The sequence below is a fragment of the Triturus cristatus genome, chromosome 8, assembly GCF_964204655.1.
Source record: "Triturus cristatus chromosome 8, aTriCri1.1, whole genome shotgun sequence".
Classification (NCBI taxonomy): domain Eukaryota; kingdom Metazoa; phylum Chordata; class Amphibia; order Caudata; family Salamandridae; genus Triturus; species Triturus cristatus.
Genome location: NC_140591.1, coordinates 1,059,518,755 through 1,059,542,039, shown reverse-complemented (window position 1 = coordinate 1,059,542,039; position 23,285 = coordinate 1,059,518,755). Strand labels below are relative to the sequence as shown.

Sequence of the window (23,285 nt, the reverse complement as noted above, 5' to 3'; positions counted from 1 at the left end):
ATGAACCGTGGGAATTGGAGCTATGACTGGAGTTGGAGGAGACCCACTAAGCCCACATGGATACATTTGGATCCTCTTCTGAGGAACCCCTTGGCCTCCCTCATTCCTAGTCCCTGGTAACGAAGGGCCAGACATAGAGCACAGCAGACAGGAAACTCACTTGATTACAACTGACAGGGACAAATCTCGCTCTCCTTTGAAACCTTGATGCCCAGAGGTTCGTAGCTGGTAGAGGATCCTTCCCAGGCAGTGACTTCCTCTTCATCTACTACCCCTCTCCTCTTCCATGACTCTGGATCATTTCTCTGCATCCTAGATGGGGCAGGTCTGAATTGCTGGTTGCTTCTACTACCCCATCCATGGATTGTTAGACAGAGGGGCCTTTTATTGGTAAGGCCCTTTGTTAGATAGACACTTGCTTCTTTGTTGCAGATCTTTCCAAACCCCCTTTCCCCGTGGTCCATCACCATGATCTGCCATCAACATCTGGATCTACATATCTAGTCTCTTAATTTCAATGGTATGAGCCACTTTATCAAATGGAAACAGGTACTATCATCCCTCGGTTCTAAACACCCGGACATTGCCCTGTTACAGGAGATGACTTTATCTGCCTTGGAATCTGCCAAATTGAAAAGTGATTGGATAGTTGGAGAAATATCAGCCTCTAGATTGGATGAGTCCTCTGAAGCACCTGCTAACCCTGCCAGTACCCCTTGAAAAAACAGAGTTGCCATACTTCTCCATATGAAGCTACCGGTGAGAGTTCTGAAGACTTGGATTGATGACCATAGTCGTTTTGCCTTCACAAGGCTACGCATTTCAGACTATACTTTTGTGTTGGGCTCTGTTATGTCCCATTGGGCAATAAACTGCAGTGGTTCGTGAAACTGACCAGGCTTTTGACTGAATTTGGCTCAGGCCCTGTCTTTATCAGCGGTTACTGGTACATGGTGCTGGGGATCCAATACTAGACAACTCAGTGTGAGATAGAGCCTTTCTAAGTGACATTAAGGCTATTTTTCTCTCCTTTATTCCTAGCACTTTTTACATTCTAAGGAGAGAGAATATACAAACATATCGCATCGCGGTTATTTTTAAATCTTGCTATCCCTGTATTTTTGCTAAACAGGTCGTAACCGGATGCGAATGAGCACACTTTAAGATTTCATTGAGCACCAACTACACGATGTCAGGGCTTCTAGTATACCGGCCCCCTGGGCCAACCACAGACTTTAGGACTGCCCTCATGAAGACGGCCAGCGTGTTGGCGGCAAACGCCGCTAACTTTACCGTCACTGGGGTTTTGAACCTCCATCTGGATAATCATGATGAAACTGACGTGGCTAACTTTGTAGCTGATCTTGTGGCTTGCCAGCTTGTGCAACTGGTTTCGGGTCCGACGCACATTGCCAGCCACCAGTTAGACCCAGTCTTCACAAACATACCCTCACTTACAGTACACACGCCCATCCCCATGGGATGGTCAGACCACTATCTAGTCCCTATGACACTCCAGGGTATAACCCCGGTAGGGAGTGAGGATCGTTCGATCTCCCTCAAATGCCCATGGCACAAATTGAACTGGACACAATTCGACGCATGCCTCACGGTTACTTGCCTGAGTCTGCCGGTTGATACCAACGAGGCATACAGGGTGTTTTCCGATTGGATCAGACATCCGTTAGACAGCCTAATTCCTGAGAAATGGTCTATTAACCGCAAATCTAAAACTAGACCATGGTATGATAAGGCAAATTGGCCGTTATGCGTAAGAGCTGTAAGAGGCTGGAGCATATATGGAGAAGGGACTTCAATCCCGCGCAAAGGACATCTAGCGGGCGGCGATTAAGAGGTACCATAAGGCCATTCAATTGGCCCGAGCGGCATTTTACGCCAATCAAATCTGCAAGAGTGATAACCCTGCAAAGAGCGTGTTCTCAATACTCTCTAGCCTTCAATCCCTGCAGACTGCCACTGGGCCGACCATCAAGTCAAATGAGCAGTTTGAGGACCTTGCCACCTTCTTTGTTAGGAAAGTGGATAACATCTATAGGTCCTTCCCAACGACACATAGTAGCAAGCAAGTGGCACTGTGTCCTCAAAAGGTGAATACCTTGGATAACTTTCCGCCTATCCCCGCCAACCATCTGCGAACACTGTGCAATAAAGTCAAGTCAGGATCCCCGGCAGACCCGCTCAAACCAGACCAATTTAGGAAAGTGCTTCCTACAATCATATCCTCCATGGGCCAGGTGAGAAACAGGTCACTTGCCACAGCCACCGTGCCCAGGGCATGGAAACAGGCCAAGGTGATACCCCTGATCAAAAAACCTTCTCTCGACCCTGCCAAGCCAGAGAACTATAGTCCTATTTCCTTGCTCCCTGGGCGGCAAAGATCCCGGAGGCCTATGTCAAATCCCTCCTGTTGGACTTTCTGACCAGGAATAACACGCTGGACCCCTCCCAGAATGGCTTCTGACCAGGTCACAGCACGGAGTCTGCTCTCCTGGCTGTGACAGAACATCTCTGAGTGGCACTGGATGCCGGTCGAACGTCAGTGCTGATCCTGTTGGATCTGAGCGCCGCGTTTGACACGGTGTCCCATGCCATACTGTTGCGCCGCCTGGAGGAGGCAGGAATCACTGGTCCGGCTCTGGAGTGGCTTGCCTCTTTCCTTCATGAGAGGTTGTTCATGGTAACAGTCTTCCCGTATGCTTCAGGTGAACACCCCATCAAACAAGGGGTGCCACAGGGTTCTTCCCACAGCCCCCTGCTATTCAATCTTTACGTCCAACCCCTGGCCGCAGTAGCTAACAGCAGAGGACTGACCATGGTCTCCTACACCGACAATACACAGTTGGTAGTGGCGCTCTTGAATAACACAGAGCAGGACGCCCTTAAGTTTCAGAGTGACCTAGCGGCAGTCGCCGAGTGGATGACCACCAACTGTCTCCAGCTGAATGCCAGCAAGTCGAAGGTAGAATAGAATTGAATAGAATTCAGGAAGGCCATTAAAACTCACCTTTTCCCTGCACCATAGTCCTACTTTCAGTTCCACACGCATATGTCAGTTGCTCTGCTGTCAGCGCCGGGACTCCCCTTTGCTGGGGCAGCTTTTGCGCTATACAAGTTGTGGTAACATAACATAACATAACATATCTCTAGCACACAGCACAGAGTCCAGACTGAACTTCTTTCTCACAATGACATCTGAATTGCCGAATGCTCCAGACATGTGATATCCAAGCAGGAAGTGTCTCGGATCATTCCCCGATTACTGTCTCCCTGAATCTTTGCATGGTATCGTCCAAATCCTGCACATGGTGCCTAGATGCATTTAAATTCAGGATGCTAGAAGTCAAACATAAGCTCCTTTTCTGGCGCATGGAATATCTGTAATTTAATTATTCCCCCGGACAGCTCGCTTCGTAATAAATAAATACAAGTTGACTACGACCTAAACATTGGTTGCGGAGAAAGCTCTCATCAGGAATAAATACGAAAACTGCGAGCAGAGTGAAAAGTGGGGCGGCTCCTCGCACTACAGCTCAGACAAAGAGAGGCCAAGACAGCAATTCCTGTGATAAATAACGCCTCTGGCTCCATGCTCTCCCACGCCAATCTTATCTCGCTTGCCTTTGCTGTCTTTTATTTCAATCTTTACTCATCAGATCACCTGGATGATACAATCAAAGAAGGATCCTTTTTATTGCAGATTCACCTTCCTGAGCTCACCGTCCACCCTAGGGAGAAGCTGGAACAGGACATTTTGGAAGAAGAGATGGGAGAGGCTTTGAAACAGATGGCAATGGGCAAGACATCCGGTGAAGATGAATACCCAGTACAATTTTACAAAATTACACGGTCGATCACATTACCACTCTTTGCAGTGATGCTTCAAGTGGCTGAAGTCACAGGTTCTTTGCAGGAGAAATTTGATAGAGCTCATTTCTAAGCCGGACAGGGATCCACTTTTTTGCGCTAACTACCATCTAATTTCTCTCTTGAACTGTGACATGAAAATCCTGTCCAAGGTCTTGCTAATAGACTGGGAAAGGTGATCCATCTTTTTGTTAATGAAAATGAAGTAGAATTCGAGCCAAGCTGCTCTTCCCGTCATCATTTACGCACTCTGCTGCATATCCCATGGCAGACCAGGGTGGACATTGATGACAAACTATTGCTCTCTTTGAAAGTGTTTGATCAGGGGAGTGGACCTATCTTTTTCATATCTTGAAGATTTTTGGGATAGATCCCACCTTCCTTCTGATGGTCCACTGTCTATATGCAGCTCCAACACCCCAGAATCTTTGAAATGGCTTCCTCTTGGACCGGATACTAATTTGACACAGCACGAGGCAGGGCTGCCCTATGTCACCGTTGCTTTTCCTGTTGGCCCTGGAACTTTTAGCCATCGTCATACAACCGTCTACTTTGATATCTGGAATAACGACTCCAAAAGATGGTCTCAAATTGCTCCTATATACAGATTTTGTGCTCTTTACAGTGAGTAATCCTGAAAATTCAGTGCGGGCCTTGATAATACTGATTGAGAATGATTGTTAGAAAGGAATTTTTAATCAAACAAGAGTTGCGTAAACGTATTAGAATTTCACTTTAGAAGGCAATTAAACAAGAAACTGCATAAATAAATCACACATAGGGAAAATGTGCTTGCTTTAACCCGTTGACCGCGCCGCGAATTCCGCCGCGGTGCGGGTGATTTATGACTGGGCGTGGTTAGCACGGCCCCCACACGCCCACCGTGACGTCGGACGGCCGGGGGCCGTCCTCCGCACGCAAAGGGTTAAACATGTAAGAAAATTAATGTGAAGTGCAAAATGCAGTAGGCTATCATTCTCAATGTGCATCTGTAAGTAGGCCCAGACTATATTTTCTTTCAACTCTTGCTTACAGCTAAAAAGATGTTTCGTCGATATTTTGCCAAACACCAGCATTCTACCAAAGAATGTGCTGACTTTAAGACTATATTCTTTTGCTTCATCACACGACATTACCTCACCCTGCATTGACAATTAATTTGCTGTTGATTAATAATTAATAGACTGTTAGAATAAAGAACAAATTAGATATATAATGTTTATGCTTAACCAGGACATTACCGTTAGAATTGCTACATTACATTTGACTAGCCCTTTGTCTTCACCACAGGATATTGGAAGCAGCTAATAGCTTAGGTATGAAAGTTCTTATGAGAACCTTCTCTCATGTATCTAAAACTGCAACATTAGTTTAAATGCTATGAACCAGCTTGTTTGTTTACCACTGGCTGAAGAGGATATAAACCTACTAATTTTCATTACATTATTTGTGTATTTCATATTATAATCGAGTGTTCCTAGCTAGAGAGACTTAGATTTGATCTTGGCATCATTCATTCATTCTTTTTGAATAGAGAAGACCCTTTACCTTGCACGACGCCTAACACATAAGGCGTTCGGTCCTTATTACTGAAAGCTACCTCTGATTTTATTTTAACTGCTACTACTGCAGCTGCAGGGAACTCAGTTGAGTTTTCCAGAACAACCCTTCATGGGAAGTTTGAGACTTTGTCTATGCTCCGAGAATCTTGTTCTATTCCAGAACCTTCATTAGTTTCAGGTAGGTTAGGCTCTTTAGATAGATAGGAACTGATTCCTTTGTGGAACACTATTTTGATTTATTCTGACACTAATTAAACCTTTTTTTCACATTTTTGTTATTACACTAATCTGAATAAATTTGATAAAGCAATTCTCAACCTTTGTAGATAAAGTTTTTAGAAACGTCCGCAACCTCTCGACAGGAACTGATAATTAGGAACCCAACAGTTGATGATAAATGACTTGTAATTTTATTTTAACTCCATTCCAACATTGTGGCAAAGGTGTGTCGACCTGACGATGAAGTACCACAGCAGTTCGAGGATCCCAGTTGTAAGTTTAGGGTGATTTTCTCAAGACCTGATTTTGACCAATCTTCAGCGCTAACATGGACTTCTCTGTTTACTCTGAGTACAAGATTAATTGGGCCAAAACAGACGCAATGCCCATGACACCGACAAATCCGCGTTCGTCTCTTTAAGAGTTGCCAGCAAAATGGATCCCCAAAGGCTGAAATACATGGGGATATGGATTAGCACTGACTTTTCCACCATTGCCATATGTAGCATCCTCCCACTTATGGAAAAGACGAAAGTGGGCTTCAAAACATGGAGATCTCACCATATCTCCTCGTGGGGCAGGGCCCAAAACGATGAGATGGTGGTGGTCCCTAGGTTCAAATATGTTTTTGGCATGATCCCATTTAACATACTGGCAAGCAACTTGAGATAGATTGATACAAGTATCCAGTGGTTTATTTGGGATTATAATGCCCCTAGGTTGGCGGTGCCCAAGCTACGTGTGGCCACAACGGCTGGAGGCCTTCACTTGCCACACCTCCAAACATACTATAGGGCTCGTCATATAACCCCAATGGCTTACGACCTGAACTCTCACATGGAAAACCCATTTTAGGTCAGGCTAGAAGACAGGCTATAGCAGGTGGTGAACAGTATGTTGCTTTTATATGCCGGCCCCAAAATGTCATCAGATCCTCATAACCCTATCCTCCTGGAAATGCACAAAATCTGTAAATCGTCATGAGCTCCTCCAGGCGTATGGGCTTAACCAACTCAAAGCCCCGTTAAGGCATAATGCAGCTGTGTCCATTGACTCTAACTTTGGCTAGACTGGGGCCTTGAAGGCATTCTTACAGTGGATCACATTGTAACTGATGGAGCCTTGGCACCCTTTACAGTCCTCTCAACCACGTACAACCTACCCAGATCCGTTTTTTGGATGTACTTACGGCTACAACACTGGTTTGAAACGATGTGGAATACATTGCAAATGGCTACATGCATAGTCTTTGAGACATTCTTATTTGGTTCACTGGGGCCATTTAAAAAACTGATCACAGGACTCTATGACATACTCATCAGCAGACTATTCTCACCCCCACTGGAGCGCCTCCTCTTATAACGGTGGCAACAACGGCTTGTCATCTTCTAATCCCCGATGCAATGGGCACACCTTATGGCTGACCATGACAGAGAGCTCTGAGAATCACAGACGAAATTCAGTTGTTTTAAATTCTCCATGATTGGCATTGGTCACTGCAATTACTCTTTCGGGTAAAATTGGCACCCTCGTACAATTGCTGGAAATGGGCTCCTTCTCACAGCTACATTCTGCACATTTTATGGTCCTGCCCATGACTTCTGCACTTTTGGACGCATGTACTGCAAATCCTTACACACACAGGCTACTTAGGCCAGGTGCCTTCAGCTGCCCTTATGCTGTTACATGACACATGAGGGATCCCCCCAGTAACCAGGGACAAGAAATGGTGGATGACTACGGCTTTGGTAACAGCGAAAATGTGTATCTTCCAAGACTGGTCCAAGCCCTCGGTTCCCTCCCTGGAGGACTGGATGGACAGCATGGCGCAGACTGATTTAAACATTGAATGACCAATCACAGCTTTTGTGGGACATATGGAATGGTTTTTATGCTTCCCACGATATGTCAGAGGGCCTGTGTTGATTAGCCATTTACCCTGGACACGTGAGCAGGTGTACTGTCTCCTGGTGTACCGAACTCTTACAGGTGCATGTATTTATCCCCCCCCCCCCCCCCCCGAGACCGAGCTATGCTTCACTGCTCCTCTCTATGTGATGTTTTGCCGCTGGCGCTGTTGAGATCAAGTGGATAGAACGAGTGGATAGCGGGGTATGTCATTATTCATTCTAGATATGCTTTGTTGTCATTATGTTGCTTTTATGTTGTCTTTTTGTTTTCTTTCTGCATAATGAAAAAAACTGTATGTGATGATGTACTGGATACTTTATTCTGTCCGGTTATTATTACAAATATTTCAAACCACAAAAAAGTAGCATGACTAAAAATAAGAGCAGGAACTTCTCAGGACTCAAAAACAAACTAACACCTTCAGGCATACAGTCGATGCCTTCAAGTTGTTTATTTTTAATTAATAATAAATACATATACACATACATATATATTAACTTCAGCATCCAGTTTGTGGTGCACTTGGTCCAATGCTCAAGTCTGCTATTAATATCCTTACTGTAACTAAACTGTAAATAAAGTGGAGAACAAATGAATCGGTTCTTACTCGCTGTCGTATCTGATAAAGATTCCTTGTTAGCAAATCCCGCATTTCGTCCAACTCATCTGGGGAAACTGGCTTCACTTTTTTTTCATCCAGGAAATGCCTGTTGAGGATTAAACAATCACACCATAAGCACACATGGAAAAAAGCATAACAAGCGTTTTCATTTAACTATAGAAGCAGGTTTAGAAGACGCTTCAATCATGTTAGCCTCAGTGGCGGATGGTGAACATTTAAAGTGGTAGGGCACAAATTGATACACCTAAGTACAGGACCCCTTCCAAGGAGTTGCAGTAGTATCGAGGAAGCTTCCCCAGAGAAATGTGGAAGATATAACAGGGTGAAAATGGGCAAAAAAACACAGTTTACGGTCACAGGAAAAGGGTGAGAATGGTACATGGATAAAGAAGAGGGTGGTGTGCCACAGTAAAAAGAGGGGGTGAACATTCAAATTACGTTAGAAACTGAGGGCCTCATTTATGAGGTTTAACCATAGGGCAGCGTCGCATGCCCCCCGCTGCACTGCCCTACGGAGAAAGAAAAGGGCAGGAAAGTGCTGTATATATCAGATACGGCACATTCCTGTCTTTTTCCCCTGCGCTGGCGCACAATGGGCTGCCATGCGCCAGTGGCGCGATGAGCCTCATAAATGAGGCCCTGAATGGGAGCCTTTGTTTTGAGTGCTGACGTTCATTAAGTCTATCCCTGCAAAACCTTACAACTTCAGGCGTATGCTTTGCATGTAGCCTGAAAGGCTGCTGCATAAGATAGGTCCTTTGTTTGGTAACAAAATAAATCAATTTTTATTGTGTAATCACTGTATATGGAAAGTGCGGGGAAAGTTGATGAGGTACTTCAATATCCGAAATGAGCCTTTGTTTTGAATTTTTATTGTGCATCATGTTTTATTAGCAGCTGGGATTGACAATCTGTTTACCTCTGTGTGGGATGGAAAATTCCCTCACATGGTGACGAATGCATACCCCAGCCCTGAGTTCTGCGCTATGACCTAGGCCTATCTCATGGGCTGCTGTCTGATTAGACCAGGAGTAGCAACTAAGGAGCATATCAACAACAACCGGCGATAATTATCTCTAAGCGCACTTTGCGCTAGGATAATTATCGCCGGCTAGCGTGAATTTTTATCGCTGAGATAGCGTGCTATTAGCAACGCTTATTTCAATAGCGATAAAAATCCTCACGCTAACAGGCTAACGTGAGATTATCGCTGAAAACCCAGCGATAATCTCACGTTAGCTTGTTGATAGGGACAGGCAAACTTAGCCATGATATCCTCCTTCCATAGGATATCATTTCAAGTCAGAAAAATACCAGACGTAAAAAAGCAGCGTTAACCGCGGTTAGCGCTGCATTTTTTGTCTCTAACAGGGTTAGCGACATTCTTGATAATAGGAGAAATGTCGCTTAGCGACATTTCTCCTATTATTTTACTCTGGAACGCCCCCTTTGCATCTCATTAGAGATGCAAGGGGAAGCGTAGAGTAAAAGGGTGCTAACATGCGAATTTGCATGTTAGCACCCTGTTGTTGATAGGGCGCTGGTTTTATCTCTCCTTTTTTGGCTTTTAAAGCCAAAAAAAGCAGAGATAAAGCCCTTGTTGATATGCCCCTAAATTGGTACCCTCAGGAGGTGTAACGCTACTGTCTTCATATGGAGTTAAGTAGCACAAGAACGGTGGTGGCAGCATACCGTGTTTTTAGGAATTAGTAGAGTGAACACGTCCTATTTACCTTTGTCACTAAAGGGTGGCTCCTGGCCCACCCTGGTAAAATTCCCCTGGTGTGCGCTTATCCTGACCCTTGGTCTGCATTGTGTTGCATGTACAGAGCGAGAATGTGCGTGTGCCTGAGAGATAGTACAGTAGAGGAAAAATAGCGCAAGCAGTTGAGGGTGCTGATGAGGATGTTGGTGTGCCTGAGAGATGGTACCGTAGAGGAAAAATAGCGCAAGCAGTTGAGGGTGCTGACGAGGATTTTGGTGTGCCTGAGAGATGGTACTGAAGAGAAGAATGTGTGATGCCTGAGAGACGGTATAGTGCAGGAGAAATGGTGCAAGCTGTTGCATGTGCGCACAAGGGTGTATATGTGACTGAGAGATGGTTCCGTGCAGGATAAATATCATGAACAACTCTGTGGGCGTTATGATTAGGGCTCCTGGTTTTATGGTATTTATTTTTTTAACATTTCCCTCTGTATTTAACCACATTTATGTTTTGGTCATTTTATCTGTATTCATCTACTTTTGTTTTTTTCGTAAGCAAAAAAGACGCTGCAGCTAGTATTTTTTCAAATTTGTTTAAATAGACAATGCACACTTGGTTGCTTTAGGTTTAGATAGATGTATGTAGATGAGTAAATGGGTTACTGCTTTTAACAATGAGATCCTTCTGCTACTTGCAGTTCATCAATTATAATCCTTCTACTATACCACAGTAAGCTATGAAGGAAATGTGGCTCCTACACCTTGTAACCCTCACAATCTTATTTAACACATCCTACGTCTTGAGTTACATACGATTTATTGTCAATGTTTGTGCATGTGATGTGAAGTGCTCTGACACCCTGCATTGGGATAAGTAGCGCTATGGCACTATAAAATAAATAAACCAAAATAGTGGTATTTAAATTGTTATTTGTGCAAATACTGAGAGAGACCAACACATCTAACATTTCATACACTGCATGCATATCTCTTGGATCCAGGGACTGAACAAAGTCAAAAACATTCCTCTTTTAAGTACCTGTGAAGTGACAAGCTGTGTGCATTTGTTTTCCCGCCATTGCTTTTAGGTGTGCGTCTCACGCCTACTCCTACTCCGCCCCGCCCTCCCACAGTTTCTATCCAGGATACTCCTTCAAAAGAAGGCCTGATGGGCCCTTAACGTCGGCCTTTGTAATGGTCCCAGCTGAAATCCGATAAGCCCCCTCCCCACCTGCACGGGACAGGCTTGTCTAAATAAAAACCCGGTTGTGGGAGGTCAATGCCGCACAGTTTATTTCATCTAATGGGAGCAGTGCTTTGTCACAGGCAGTAGCAAAGTGCCTTGTGCAAGACTCTGTTAAATGTACCTGGCAGCCAGGTCTACGTGACCCAGGTACACACCTGCACAGGGCCCTGCCCAGCGTCTACTGAGGATGCTAACCATGGGTGGGGGCTATGTGTGACCATCTATGAATTAAAAAAAAAAACAGGATGTTTAGTAAGGATTGTTTTAATTTCTCTGTTTTAGTTTGGAAATTATGGTACCAAAAGCTGTTGTTTCAGATATTTTATAGCATAGGTGCTGACGCACCTAATGGCTTTGAAGTTCACTTTACCTCTCCTGTTGCCAACCCCTTTGACCTCCACAGGGTCCATATTGTGGCCCCTTCCCCTGGACCTACAAGTTCTAGGTAGCCCAAGGGCTCTCTGTGCTTTGAAGCCACCCACAATGACCTGTTCCAACGCATCCTCTCCCCAATGACTCCATCCTACAATTTTCAAACAACAGCGCTCCCCTCTTCTCCTACCCTAAGAAAAAGCTAGCTTCTTAAGCAGCTTGAACCTGGCTGACCAATCCACAGAGTCAAACAAGTGAGGTTATTGTAGCTAAAAAACAAAAATCTCTCCATTAATCATATTTATTGGCAGTTTTCAGTTTCTATTTATAAATACAGACAAAGGAAACATATTTTCCATCTGTATTTATATGCAAACATACGTTCAAACGAAAAACCGGTAGGCGTGGGGCCTGATTACGATGGCGGTGGGACCTCAACAGACAGCTCGTCGGTGACAGCCCCACCACCACGTAATGCTGATTCCCGCCTGCCACATTAGGATGGCGAGCAGATGGCTGGCGGTCAGAGAGACCGACCGCCACGGACCCGACGGGCTAAAGGAGTGCATCGGCCTGTCAGAGGGATGTGTATTCCCTACAATTGTTGCGGTGCCTGCCAGGCACCCCCGTAGGGATTACAATTTCCCTTTCCACCTGCCTTTTCATGGCGGTTTACCTGCCATGAAAAGGGAGGTGGAAAGGGACATTGGGGGCCCGTAGCGGGCCCCCCGTCCTCCATGGCGTCCGACATGGGCCCCAACATATTCCTGCACCATGTGGCAGCACCACATGGTGCCTGCCACATAGTGCAGGGATATGCAAAAAGTGTATTTTTTGTACTGCTGCAGCCCGCAGCACACAGAAAATACACTTTGCAACCGCCTTGAAGGCGGTCGTATTGTAATTCCAGTGGCGGGACTGCCGACAGCAAGTCGGGCGGTCCCATCCCCGATATGATGAGGCTAGGGCAAAAGTCTGACCGCCGTCATAATGAGGCCCTCAGTTAGGATGTGTGTGGGCCTGCAGGAAAGTACAGCACATAGATGACTGCATGCATCTGAATGCGTGTGTGTGTCTGAGTATGTTTGCACTTGTGAAAGAGCACAATACGTGGTAGACACTGAGTTTCATTGTAGGAGACCCAGGACTTGCTGGAAGAGCAGTGAGAGATGGAGGTTTCCTCAAGACAGATTGGAAGATTTGAAGATTGCTGCTTTTCTGCGAGCTGGGTGGGACACACATGAGAGGAAGAAAGAGCTAGGCATTCTTAAGTGCACTTCAACAGGAGCCCTTTGATTCTGAAAGTAGGTCACTGGTCAACAGGGATGGGGAACATCTGAGGAAGGAGATGGGGCTGATTAGAGAATCATAATGTTTACCCTTTGGTAACCATTTGAAGCACATATCACTGAGGTTGACATCCAGATGTGACCCTCGAGACACTCTCCAGTCTGTGTTTGGGGTAACAAAATTGGAGAATGTCCTGCTCTGATAGACTGCTCTCTGGAGGTGAGCACAATAAAGGAATGGGCACTTCTGTGTAAGCAACCCTCAAAACACAAACTTCAAATACAGAGACAATAAATCACAAGTGTTTCTGGAAACCGATCATAAAAAGGGGAGCTTGAAACTCCCAAATTATCAAACTGAAGCTGTATATCAGTGTGTAGAAGCTCAGTGCAAGTTCTGCCTCTTGTGACCATGACTGGGGACTAAATATCTGCCAGTCTCCCATGTTGGGTGAGGGGGCACTACCAAGGAGGATCAAGAAGGCTTGCCTGGATCCTCTAGTACCAGCTTCTGCCTGAACAAAGATCAGTGGACCCTGTGAGGTGAAGGAGATTGCTGGAGGGAGAAAGGTCCAGTGGGGATCTGGTTGCGTGGATCCCGGGAATAGAGGCTGAGATTCTGGTCTGTTGGGACCACCGATCGGGCTGCCAGCTTGTGTGCCAAAGTCAGCGATTCCCTTGCCAGGTGGGGGCCACAGTGAAGAATATAGCACAGTGGCCAAAGAGTCATCATCTTGGTCGTGCTACCTGAGATCCCGTATGCCAGGTTGGAGCTGCGGTGAAGAGAGAGAGACGTCACTTAGTTTGTGCTGCTGTGACCCTACCTGCATGTCAAGAAGCAAGGGACGGGAAGGAGGAAGAGGGCCGCCGCTCTGACCCTATGTGCAGCTCTGAAGACACTGCAGGCCGTGACCCATGGAGAGTGAGAGCAACAACTTTAACTCCTCCGTCTGGGAGCATTGTAGACCTGCCCCCGGATCCCAGGAGAGACTTACCACATCAGAAGAGCACCAGAACTGCTCCTGCTGTGACCGCAGATTCCTGGCATCTGCGCACAGCTGGGCTATCAAGGATTGCTCAGGCACTCTGTCACTTCATGAGAGCAGATATGATTGACAAACGGGCTGCGAGACCCTGGAAAACCTGCTCTGAAATTGACGTGTTCCAGCACAGAGACTTGAGGTTTCTACTAAAGATCCATCATAAAACTATTGAGACTTGAAAGCCTTAGTAGGGCTTGGCTTGGATGTTGTCCCATGTGAATCGGAAATAACTATCAGCTACAAACTGGGAAATGGGTCTGGAAAGCTGACCTGGGTAACACTAGTGGGCTTGCCTTGAGAAGGCTGTGTATATTGTTTGCAGTGTGTTGTATTGTACTTTGTGTAAGTACATAAATATTCCTTTTGACATAAAAGCAAGTATTTCACTGGACAATCATTTATTGGGGTTGCTGGATGTATTTTGAGTTGTGTGTCTATGCTCACCCTACACCTACCTCCTCTCCGAGAACCCCTGGACTGCACTACGTGTACTATCACTGAGAGTCAAGTGCTGAGGACGCACTTGGCCCAGTTGCTCAAAGCCCATAGGATGCAGGGCCCTGGGACATCACTGGTGAAAGGCATCAATCACCACAGTTGGATCTCATTAATTCCTTCTTACCCCAGGACTTTCTGAAAGGGATTTTGGCACTCTGTGTTCTGATTAACCTACTTGTTGTTCTGGGTGTTCATCTAAGGTTCTCTGAACCCATGAAAATCTAGGTTTATAGTCATATAGAGGTTTAGAGAAAGATAGGATAGCAGTTGAGATTAAGGTGAATGTAAGGTAAAAGTATATGCTGAGAGTAATTAGTAAGAACAAATTCATGATCGTGGTAAGAGAAAGGGTGATTGGCTTTGACTTAAAAGGGAACATTTTAGGAGGGGGGAGGGATGCTCATGTTTTCAACAAGGAAATGCATGGAATACGAGAAGAGAATCACAGATTACCTCTCGTTTCTGCATAATATTTATTCCTCTCTTTCATGCTCCTTTCAAAGCCTTCCATGTAACACATACAATTCGTCCTTACCTGTAGTGAAGGCAGCGATTTAGATACATACATTGCTATGTTAGCATAAGCGTGTTAGAGGTTAGAGGTTTTGCACACGACACTACAGCGACATGTTATTATTTGAAAACTGCTTGCTTGCCTTTTTCTTCACATGAGAACTGTCTGTTGTTCACATCCCTAGACGTGCATGACGACCTTGGTCTGAACATTGTGTGCAGAAGCACTCTGAGCCGCCAAATAATGTATGTTTTTGAGTTCAGGTTGATTGGCCCACTCTCTAGCCATAATACGCACACAGCTGCAAATACCTGAAAGTCGAGAGCCTTTAATATTGCAGTTTGCATGCATCACACACACATTCTGGAGAAGAACTTTTCCAGGCGCAGAGCAAAGCTGATCCTGTGAAGTGATTCCCCTAAGCTGATCTTTTCGGTATGGGGTTCCCCATTCAAACCTAGAGACCTTCTATTAGTCTAATAATACCAGCTTACTAGTGAAGGGAAGGTGGCTGTATTCCACTGTCATTTATACTATGATTTCTCCCTTCATTTTCTATGGTATTGTAACAATGCTGATGGTTTTAATTTTAATCGTTTGTCTGCTTATGTTAGCCAAAGTACTGCATCTTAGGACACGTAGTTTATAAAATAAACATTTTAAACTTTACAGTGTCTCTGATTATTCTTGTTGTGGACTGATATGAGAATAATAACGAACAGGTATTTCTGATTCCCACCATTCCTGAGAGTACTCTAAGTCGCATGTTCTGGGTTGTCTAATCATTGGTAGCTTCGAGATGATACGGAGAGCGAATGAGACACTGATGCTAGTCGGAGAGGGGTTCTGGGTACTGAGGTGAGTTTTTGGTACACCGCAATTCACTGAGGTCCTGGTTTCCTGCGCATAGTTCTGTGCATGAGCAGAATCCCTGCAACATGGTCTTTTTTAATGTTTAATCTTTTGACTGTAAATGACTATTGCATGTGAATTATCACTTTTGGAACTAACATAAGTATGTTTAGAGTCATTTTCCTGTCCGAAAATGTTCGAAATTGAAGCTTCTGAGTAGGAGGAAAAGTCTGTAAAAATGGAACTTTTGGTCACTGTATGGCTTTAAAAAGTGGTTATTCAACATGAGGCACAATCCAAATGACATTTTAAACCATTTTGTGCAGGATATTTTGTGTAGCTGATGCAGTGATTCATCAAGGGTTGTTAGACCTGTCATTCTTAGGGTGGTCTTCCCCCAGCTTTTTGCCTGTTTTACCTCCACTTTTTGATGTCCCTTTTTTTTGGCCTTAGGACTCTAAGTACTTTGCCACTGCTATCCAGTGCTAAAGTGCATGTGCTTCTCATATAAAATGGGGCATTGGTGTATACCTGATTGGCAGATTTAGTTTACCTATAAGTTCCTTGTAAAATGGTGTACCATATTTCCAGGGTCTGTAAGCTAAATGCTTAAAGTGGGCCTGCAGCATTGATTTTACCACACACACAAGTAGCCTTTCAAACCTTTCTCGGGCCTGCCATTGCAAAGCCTGTGTGTGCAGTTTACTGCCACTTCGACATGCCATTTAAAACCCCTTTCAAGCCTTAAAATCCCCTTTTTTTATACATAGGACACCACTAAGGTAGGCTCTGGGTAGCCTAAAGGCAGGGTGCTGTGAAAGTAAAAGGTAGGACATTTACTTTCAATTTTTACATGTCTTTGTAGCAGTGGTTCATTTTTGAAAAAATAAGTACCGGGGCTCTCATTAGGAGGCAGCTTGAAGCAGCCCATTACTCCTATTAGCGCCACCTATAACATAAATAACTACTAACCATGAAACAATACAAGTGGGAAGAGGATGGGGCATAACAGCCAGAGCTACTGACTATGGACCTGGGCAACCATGTTCAATTCTCGGCATAGCCTCAAGATCCTGTTATTCCGAGCAAATCACTTAATCACCCTGTGCCTACAAAACATGAATGTGACCTTAACTGATACTCAGGAAAAGCCCTCCAATACCTTTGGGTTGAGTTTGCGCTATAAGTGCCGGTGTTGACAATTAAGTGCTGATGCCAAGCACTGGAAACCACTGGCTCAAATGAAGCACTGCCTGGTAGTCACAAACAGCTACATTCGTTTTTCACTACTGTGAGGCCTACTCCTCTCAAAGGCTAGCATTGGAAATTCCTTAAAAAACTTTTGTGCTGTAATTCCTGATTAGAAAAGAGTAGCTAAATCATGTTTCATATCTTTGAAATGATAATGATAAATCCTCTTTAGTGGTAAAGTTGGATTTGACATCACTATTTTAGAAATGCCACTTGTAGTAAGTGTACATTTCTCTGCTCTTATCTTTGCTCTGTGTGCCTGCAGCCTGCCTCCAATACACGTCTGTGCTGGGTGATAGCTATACTTTGTGGATTCCCTCAAGACAGCAACAAACACAAGAAGAGTGGGTGTGACAGAGGACTCATTTGCATTCATCTGCATTCTGAAGTCAGGAAGGGGGAGAGGGAGCTCACACTTACATCTCAAGAGGATGTGTCTTGTCCCCACATAAATAACTGATTACCCCCCACAGATAGCCTGGCAGACAGGGTTTAGATCAATGGGGACCTGCGCATTTCAAGGACCTGCTTTGAAGTCACCCTGACTTCAAAGGCACATTTGGGTATAAGTACAGGGACTCTGACCCTGCCAAATCATTACACTACTGGACTTGGGAAGAAGTCAGCTGGAGTAAAGACTGCTGTGCTGTAAGGATTGCAACTTTGCCTTGACTGACTCCAGCCAACTAGAGACCCCATTGTGTGTGTGTGTGTGTGTGTGTATATATATATATATATATATATATATATATATATATATATATATATATATATATATATATATATATATATATGCGCGCTCAGTCCCAGTCACATCAGAACTCGGGAAAGCACTCACGGGACACTTCTGCAGTTCTTAGGTCGTTTATTGCATAGCGAGCATGGAAAACATGACGCGTTTCGGCTATGCCTTAGTCTGATGTTTTACAAATTTCGCGCCAAAGAAGCAGCATATTTCAATGAAACGTTACGTGGATCACATGACATCACTATTCATAGACATCATAGAAGGACAAACACATTGAAAGAATCACTGTTGGTAATTCATCGCCATTTTGGAATGTGAAAACAATTAGATAATATTGCTTATTTCGCCGTGTATCGGCTAACAAAATCAATTCCAAATTAGAAGTAAGGTTAAAAACTTCACACATATCGCCCTGTATGGGCATGTGGTGTCCCTCAAAAATAACAGAAATAAAGCCGTGTATCGGCAAACCAATGTCACATGATAAATATCCTAGCAGCACAAGGGTCATTTAAATTACTCAACACGTTAAATAACAATAAGTATGTTGTAATAACATCCTATCACCTGTCTTTCGTCCTTTATTCAAGTAAAACTTAAGAAAATCACGCCATGTATTGGCTAAGACCTCAACATTGTTGCTGGCATCGAAAAGTATGATGATCCACATTTATAATAACACCATTTAAAAAAGATTTTTTCACAAAATGTCCAAAAGCTAACGTGTATAACCAATCCCACAAATTCGATCACAGAATACCTTATGGTCACACCATGTTGTGAATTACATTCTCCAATAGCCTATCTAACCTATAGTGTATAAATTCTTGCTACTCTTTAATCTCCAAGATGAACTGACAGTTCCTCCCCCACATTCATCCCCAACGGATTCTTAGTTCCTAAATCGATGATGTATCGCGATTCAAGCCTGCGAAGTTGTTTAATCCTGTCCCCTCCCCTGATGTTGGCGGGGACCTGGTCTAAAACATAATAGCGTAGCAATTCCCTATTGCCACTATGCTTCTTAGCGAAATGCCTTGCCACCGGATAGGTAACATCGTTCTTGGCTATCGCTCGCATATGTTCTAAAATGCGAATCTTAGCACAATGAATCGTGCTGCCCACGTAGCGTAACCCACATGGGCATTCCAGGCAATAAACCACATAGTTGGTATTGCAGGTAAGGAACTTTTTGATGGGCCGAGGGCTCTTTAGACCAGTGACCCTATAGGTCAGTGTTCTCTTGCTGCCAACGCAAGCTTTACACTTGGCACAAGGGAAGAAACCTCTAAGATCCCTTAGTGTTCCCATCGCCTTGGGTCTAGTAGATAGGTGACTTTGTACCAAACTGTCCCTTAATGATCTGGCTTTTCTGAAAGTTACTAAAGGGGCAGGAGGGATGTCCGGACCAATGGTATGATCCGTTTTCAGGATATGCCAATTTTTCCTCAGAATCCTCTTTACTTGGTTGGCATCGTTCGAATAAGTTGTAACCATCCTGAATTTGTTAGTTTCTTAAGTTTTACTTGAATGTAGGACGAAAGACTGGTGATAGGATGTTATTACAACATACTTATTGTTATTTAACGTGTTGAGTAATTTAAATGACCCTTGTGCTGCTAGGATATTTATCATGTGACATTGGTTTGCCGATACACGGCTTTATTTTTGTTATTTTTGAGGGACACCACATGCCCATACAGGGCGATATGTGTGAAGTTTTTAACCTTACTTCTAATTTGGAATTGATTTTGTTAGCCGATACACGGCGAAATAAGCAATATTATCTAATTGTTTTCACATTCCAAAATGGCGATGAATTACCAACAGTGATTCTTTCAATGTGTTTGTCCTTCTATGATGTCTATGAATAGTGATGTCATGTGATCCACGTAACGTTTCATTGAAATATGCTGCTTCTTTGGCGCGAAATTTGTAAAACATCAGACTAAGGCATAGCCGAAACGCGTCATGTTTTCCATGCTCGCTATGCAATAAACGACCTAAGAACTGCAGAAGTGTCCCGTGAGTGCTTTCCCGAGTTCTGATGTGACTGGGACTGAGCGCGCATTTATTAACGCGAACGCACCTTCGCGTTTTGAAGCACCCGTCTTTTGAGTGCGCTGGTTTGGAGGTGCAGCGGGAGCGATGATTGGATTTACCAGCGACACCGTCGAGGTGTAAAAGGGAAGTAGAAATTTGGATCGACCGCGAGGACGAGATTGTCGAGTCCGGAAGTTTGTGACGTATTTACAGCAAACGAAAAGCGGCGACCGGTAAGCGAGCTACCAACGTTTACTCGTTTTCCATTCCCTGAAACCATTTGGGCAGACGAGGGACCCTGCAGTTTGGCCCTAGGAAAGAATTTCCTATGCGAGCATGTTTAACATATCCGAACGCCGTGAAGCGGCTCAGGATATGTTCAAGAGCAGTGTTTCTACCGATACCACACAGCGGGGCAATAGAGCGCTCCCTACAGTTACGAATTTGACCACGAAATTCATGGCACTTGAACGACTCTACGAGCGGGAACAACGTAAATGGTGGGAAGCCACCTCCTTGCAGAGCTACATCGACGTCGATCGCATCCCCAGAGGGTTGCGAATTTACACCATTCCGGCCTATGAGAACCCGGATCCTAAGTTGCTAGATGAATGGGCTGCACACTCAGCGGAATCGAGTAAAGGCATGCTAGTAATATTGGTCAAATTCGCTTGGAGCGACAGAGACAAAGCTCTACTTGAAATTGAGAAAATGGAGATGGAGATCGAAAAGGAGGAGGACAAAAAGAAGATAGAAGAACTGAAAGAACAAATGAAAAAACGACTTGTCAAATATGAAGCCAAAATCAAATTAAGAAAACAAGAAAAGTTCGAACGCGATGAGCGGGATTATGCCCTAGGAAGAGTCCTGACGTTTGCCAAGAAATTCGAGGGCCCACGCAAAGAGCTAAGGGCCAAAGGCAATGAACCTGATACCATCAGAATTGAAACATCGGAATCGGACCTTACGGGGGGTGAATCTTCGGATGACACCACTGGACATGCAAGATCTACTGCGACACCTTTTCAGGAGGAATTCCGGATAATGAGGCAGACATGGCTAAGAGGGGGCAAGAGCAGACCACCGGAGGGGGAAAAAGAAAAAGAAAGACAAGGCGGGGCGGCTGGAGAAGAAGGACGAAAAGCTCCTACCAGGGCCTCTCGCAACAGAAGGGGGAAGAAATGGAATTAGACAATCTTACCATCATCAATCTAACACCCAGACCCCTTACACCTGCAGAACAACAAGTTCTCAGTTTGGGCCTAACTTTTTGCCCCTCGAACAGAATGGAATATACACAGACTCGTATCGATCTTTTCAAGTTGATAAGAAAATTCAAGCTTCATAAGTATTTCAAGTTGAAACCTAATGCCTTGAAATCAAGAAAATCTTCAAGTCGACCAGGAGTGGCTGACATCTTAACAGGTGAAGATTTAGCTGCCCTTGAAACAATGGAGTCATTGCATACGGACAATACAGATCGAAGTCAGGAAGTTAACATCTCGGAAACTGACTTAATACAAAGAACCACGCGTTTGGGATTCAATCAAGTGAGAGATATAAGTGTTTTTAAACCTACCTCACAATTCCTACCGCAGCTACCCATGGATGCCATCGACGTGTTTGCTGAGGCAGTTAATAAAGATCTTTTGGCCTTGAGAGGGAAGTTACAACACTCTAATATCAAGCAAAACATAACGAAAGAGCAACGCGCAGCGATTAGCGACTTGGGCAATGATCATATGGTGATCTGTAAACCATCGGACAAAGGGGGTAACGTGGTTTTACAAACAAGGGAGAATTACGAAACGGAGGCGGTGAGACAACTATCTGATGCGGAGAACTATCAAAAGATTCCCAAAGATACCTATTTGGACAGTATCCGAAGGTATCATGATATGATCAAAACATGGCTTGATAAATCAATGCTAAGCATGGAAGAATATCTGTTCCTCCGTTGCCTGAATCCAGTTGTCCCCACGTTTTACCACATACCCAAAATCCATAAGGATAAGGACCATCCCCCTGGAAGACCCATTGTTTCCTCCCAAGGGGGATTAACAGAACATTTATCTATTTTTGTTGACTCTTTTCTTTTTCCATTGGTCCAAACCTTACCTGCGTACATTAAGGACTCGCAAGACTTCTTAAAGCGCATTGAAAAACAACAATGAAATCCTGAGTATAAACTCATTGTGCTAGATATCACCAGCCTGTATACCAGGATAAGACATGAACATGGCTTGGAGGCGGTAGCCCATTTTCTCAAGAAGAAGCCCCTAAAATTCACGGAACATAACACTATGATTCTTCAATTTACCGAATTTTGCTTAAAAAACAATATTTTTGTTTTTGGTGAAGACTTTTACCACCAGAGATCTGGCACTGCGATGGGCACCTGCTTCGCCCCCAGTTACGCGAACTTGTTCGTGGGCTGGTGGGAGGAGCAGGTGTCCAATACACCTGGCATGATTGATTCCAACAGGGTCATAAGTTGGTATAGATATATCGACGATCTCTGTATTATTTGGGATGGCTCCTTCGAAACAGCCTCTTCCTTGATTGACAGCTTGAATAAGAATACTGTTAATCTAGAATTTAGTGGGGAGGTAAGCTCTGAAACTGTCAATTTTCTTGATTTGAAGATAAGAGTAATCAATAACCAACTGTCGGTATCCTTATATCGGAAACCCACAGCTGGGAATTCGACTCTTCATGCCAGGAGTAACCATCTTCCTGGTTTAGTTAGGAATATCCCTTATGGTGAGTTCTTACGGTTGAAGAGAAACAGTACAAGAGTAGATGATTTCGAAGATGCAGCAAGAGAAAGTATCTGCAGATTCATTGCAAGAGGATACGGTAAATCATTTCTTGAGACCACACTGCAAAAAGTCAGGAACATACCGAGAACCACCCTGTTGGATGGTGATCCGAATAGGGATACACAGCAGAAGAAAGAGGGTAGAAAGAAAAACAGGATGGATGAGTCAGGTACTAACAAATTCAGGATGGTTACAACTTATTCGAACGATGCCAACCAAGTAAAGAGGATTCTGAGGAAAAATTGGCATATCCTGAAAACGGATCATACCATTGGTCCGGACATCCCTCCTGCCCCTTTAGTAACTTTCAGAAAAGCCAGATCATTAAGGGACAGTTTGGTACAAAGTCACCTATCTACTAGACCCAAGGCGATGGGAACACTAAGGGATCTTAGAGGTTTCTTCCCTTGTGCCAAGTGTAAAGCTTGCGTTGGCAGCAAGAGAACACTGACCTATAGGGTCACTGGTCTAAAGAGCCCTCGGCCCATCAAAAAGTTCCTTACCTGCAATACCAACTATGTGGTTTATTGCCTGGAATGCCCATGTGGGTTACGCTACGTGGGCAGCACGATTCATTGTGCTAAGATTCGCATTTTAGAACATATGCGAGCGATAGCCAAGAACGATGTTACCTATCCCGTGGCAAGGCATTTCGCTGAGAAGCATAGTGGCAATAGGGAATTGCTACGCTATTATGTTTTAGA

The 23,285-nt window shown here is 44.3% G+C and overlaps 1 protein-coding gene across 1 annotated transcript in view; it reads right to left on the bottom strand.

The window, feature by feature from the left end:
• The window catches only part of LOC146805380 (sodium/hydrogen exchanger 2-like), a 588,486-nt gene that overhangs the window by 44,022 nt on the left and 521,179 nt on the right, over positions 1–23,285 (bottom strand). Inside the window, exon 9 of the mRNA XM_085622598.1 lies at positions 8,185–8,284. Coding sequence (XP_085478724.1) covers positions 8,185–8,284 — 100 coding nt within the window. The remainder of the gene's footprint in view (positions 1–8,184; positions 8,285–23,285) is intronic.